The sequence below is a fragment of the Blennius ocellaris genome (assembly GCF_963422515.1).
Source record: "Blennius ocellaris genome assembly, chromosome: 18".
Taxonomy (NCBI): Eukaryota; Metazoa; Chordata; class Actinopteri; order Blenniiformes; family Blenniidae; genus Blennius; species Blennius ocellaris.
Genome location: NC_137667.1, coordinates 23,445,160 through 23,448,137, shown reverse-complemented (window position 1 = coordinate 23,448,137; position 2,978 = coordinate 23,445,160). Strand labels below are relative to the sequence as shown.

General features: G+C 52.3%; 1 protein-coding gene across 1 annotated transcript; it reads left to right on the top strand.

Annotated features, from left to right (window-relative positions):
- Positions 1-501: 501 nt before the first annotated feature.
- Positions 502-2,670, top strand: nkx2.4b (NK2 homeobox 4b; the record flags this gene model as incomplete). Its single annotated transcript, XM_080514612.1, has 2 exons — positions 502-1,206; positions 1,958-2,670. Exons 1-2 carry the CDS (start codon positions 684-686, stop codon positions 2,668-2,670), a joined length of 1,236 nt encoding a protein of 411 aa, XP_080370738.1. The 5' UTR covers positions 502-683.
- Between the last annotated feature and the right edge of the window lie 308 nt (positions 2,671-2,978).

Here is a 2,978-nt window from a genome sequence, read left to right as displayed (position 1 = left end):
TATAAATGTGCACGAGATGCTTTGGTCATCGGGTGTAAAACATCTAATGTGTGTAATAATAATGAGCTTTAACGGATCACAGAATATTTCAAATAGTTACAGTCACAGAAAAGTTGTAAAGGCTGTTTCGTGTCACATTAAAAGAAAATCACCTCGATAGAGTGGATCCTGGGACTGAACAAAACGTAAAAATGCGCCGTGAATGACCTGAAACGAATCCAAACGTTTTGGAGACAAACGACGTCGAACTGACATGTAGGTGAGACTTAAAGCTGCTCCGTCGAGCGTAATATGATAATATGAGCGACTGATCTGTGCGCTCTAATGGGCGTTAAACGTGCGTAATCGTGCGTAAAAGCGGAGGTGAGGCGCGTTTGGAGGAATTTGACTCACGCAAGCAAGCAGCAGCTGCAGGAAGCAGACTTTCTCCGCTCACCTCTCTCATGTCAACTGCCATTGTTGTCCGCGGTGTCCGCGTCGCTCCGCCCCTCCGTGCGGGTCCTGCGGGATAAGGGCAACTGGTCTCCTCCTGCGGCCGATCAGCTGGACTTCTTCCCAGCGACGCGCAACAAGCAGGGAGCCGGCGGGAGGGAGGGGGACGCAGGCACAGAGCCGCCCGGAGACACCCACACCCACTCATCCACCCGGCGGCGGCGGAGGGCGCACGGTGGGGTGGCCGCACCATGTCCTTGAGCCCAAAGCACTCCACCCCCTTCTCAGTCACAGACATCTTGAGCCCCATGGAGGACAGCTACCGCAGGTTCGGAGGGATGGATCCCGCGGCGGGGAGCCTCGGAGCCACCCCGCTGGGCGCCTACCGCCAGTCGCATGTCTCCCAGCCCGGTATGCAGCACCACCCGCAGCAGCAGGCGCCGCAGCCGCAGCAGCACCAGCCGCCTCACCTCCTCCACCACCATCACCACCACCACCACCACCACCACCTGTCCTCATCCTCCTCTTCATCCTCATCCTCCTCCTCCTCCTCTTCCTCAGCCTCGGCAGCAGCAGCAGCGGCCGCGGCGGCCGCGCTGGGTCCCGGGGGCCCGTACCACGTGTCCCACGGGGTGCCGCAGTTCTCCGGGGCCGTCGGCGGCTTCTGCAACGGCGGCATCGGCAACGTAGGAGACCTGCCGTCCTACCAGGAGACCGTGCGGGGCGGCGGGGCGGCGGCGTGGTACGGGAACCCGGAGCCGCGATACCCGACCAGTAAGAGACTAATTCACTGCCTCTAAAGTCACATTTAATCCGCTTCTATTTCCTGAACGTGTCAAAGTTTAGCTGTGAATTTTAAGATGAAATCCGTCCCAGAAAAACTTTGTCAAACTAAATTTATTGATTGTATTTGAATAAAACTTCGTCCAAAAACATTTTGTTTAAAGAGGAATGGGGCGAATTGCGTCGGGGTTTAACTATCCTCGACATTTTAAAACGGTTTTCTAAATGTACTGTTTTTACAAGCTTAACGGAAAAATAGCAGTGAATCAAAATAACTTAAATATTAATCAATATATTAGTAAAGCTGGTTGTACTCTTAGTGATGAATCCAGAAATTTCTACTTTTTCAACTCACATTTGTCACAATAACTATAATAGACTTCGTGTTGACTCTCCTTAGTGACCACAAACCCGTAGAATGTATTGATTTAATACGGATAAACTAAAAAAAGACACTTTAACCAAGACAAAATAAATGAAATAACTAATTACAGTTGAATCAGACACTTTAATAATCTAATCTATTTTGTTTGCAATATTCTTTCGTTTTATTTGGGGTTTTTAATATATTAAACCAATGGAAACGGATACTTTCCTAAAAGGATTTGGATCATTAATTGGTATTTTTTGCTTCACCTTATATATAACTTCCAGATTGACATTTCCAAAGGCAGTACATATATTTATTTAAACACATCGTTACTCGGTTGCAAATTGTGTTTTTGATGATTGTGTGTCTAAGTTTCCAGATTCATGGGCCCGTCGGGCGGGATGAACATGCCCGGGATGATGGGCGGCCTGTCCGGGATGGACTCCGCCGCCAAGTCCATGGTGTCGCTGCACGCGGCGGCGCCGCGCAGGAAGCGGCGCGTGCTCTTCTCGCAGGCGCAGGTGTACGAGCTGGAGCGACGCTTCAAGCAGCAGAAGTACCTGTCGGCCCCGGAGCGCGAGCACCTGGCGGGCCTCATCCACCTCACCCCGAACCAGGTCAAGATCTGGTTCCAGAACCACCGCTACAAGCTGAAGCGGCAGGCCAAGGACAAGGTGGCGCAGCAGCTGCAGCAGGACGGAGGTGGAGGAGGAGGGGGAGGGGGAGGAGGAGGAGGTCTATGCGTAAACTCCCGCAGAGGCTCCTCCGTGTCCCCGGTTCTCTCCAAGAACGGTAAAGGCTGCCGGACCGACACCGGCGGGACGCGGCAGAGCGGCGCGGTGGAGGGTCTCACTGGAGCCCCGCATCAGGCCCCGCACCAGGCCCCGCATCAGGCCCCGCATCAAGCCCCGCAGCCTCAGCAGCAGCTGAACCAGCTGTCATCCACCGAGGACCTGGAGGATTTATCCCCCAGCCCGCCGCTCGGACTGCACAGTCACATCAACATGACGCAGACGGACGCGGCGCTCATCGAGTACACCAACAGCATGATCGGCTCCAATTTACTGTACGGGAGGACTTGGTAGGAGGAGGAGGAGGAGGAGGAGGAAGAGGATCTTTCCCTGATGGATTTCTCTCTTTTTTTAAAATTCGGAAACGAGCGCGTGACTCGTGATCGTTTCCATCCGTCCGTGCGTAAAAAGTCCGGGTTCCTTTACGCACGGCAGGGACTCAAAAGACACTCGGTGGTTTTGAGCAACAACAGAAAGTGTTCTCTGAACCCGACTGAATGTCGATGATGATGTATTTTCTCCAGTTATTCAAAGAAATATTTGTTAGTTTTATTTGTATTTTTTATTTTATTTTTTGTAAACGACTTCCGTGGCTGCTGCCT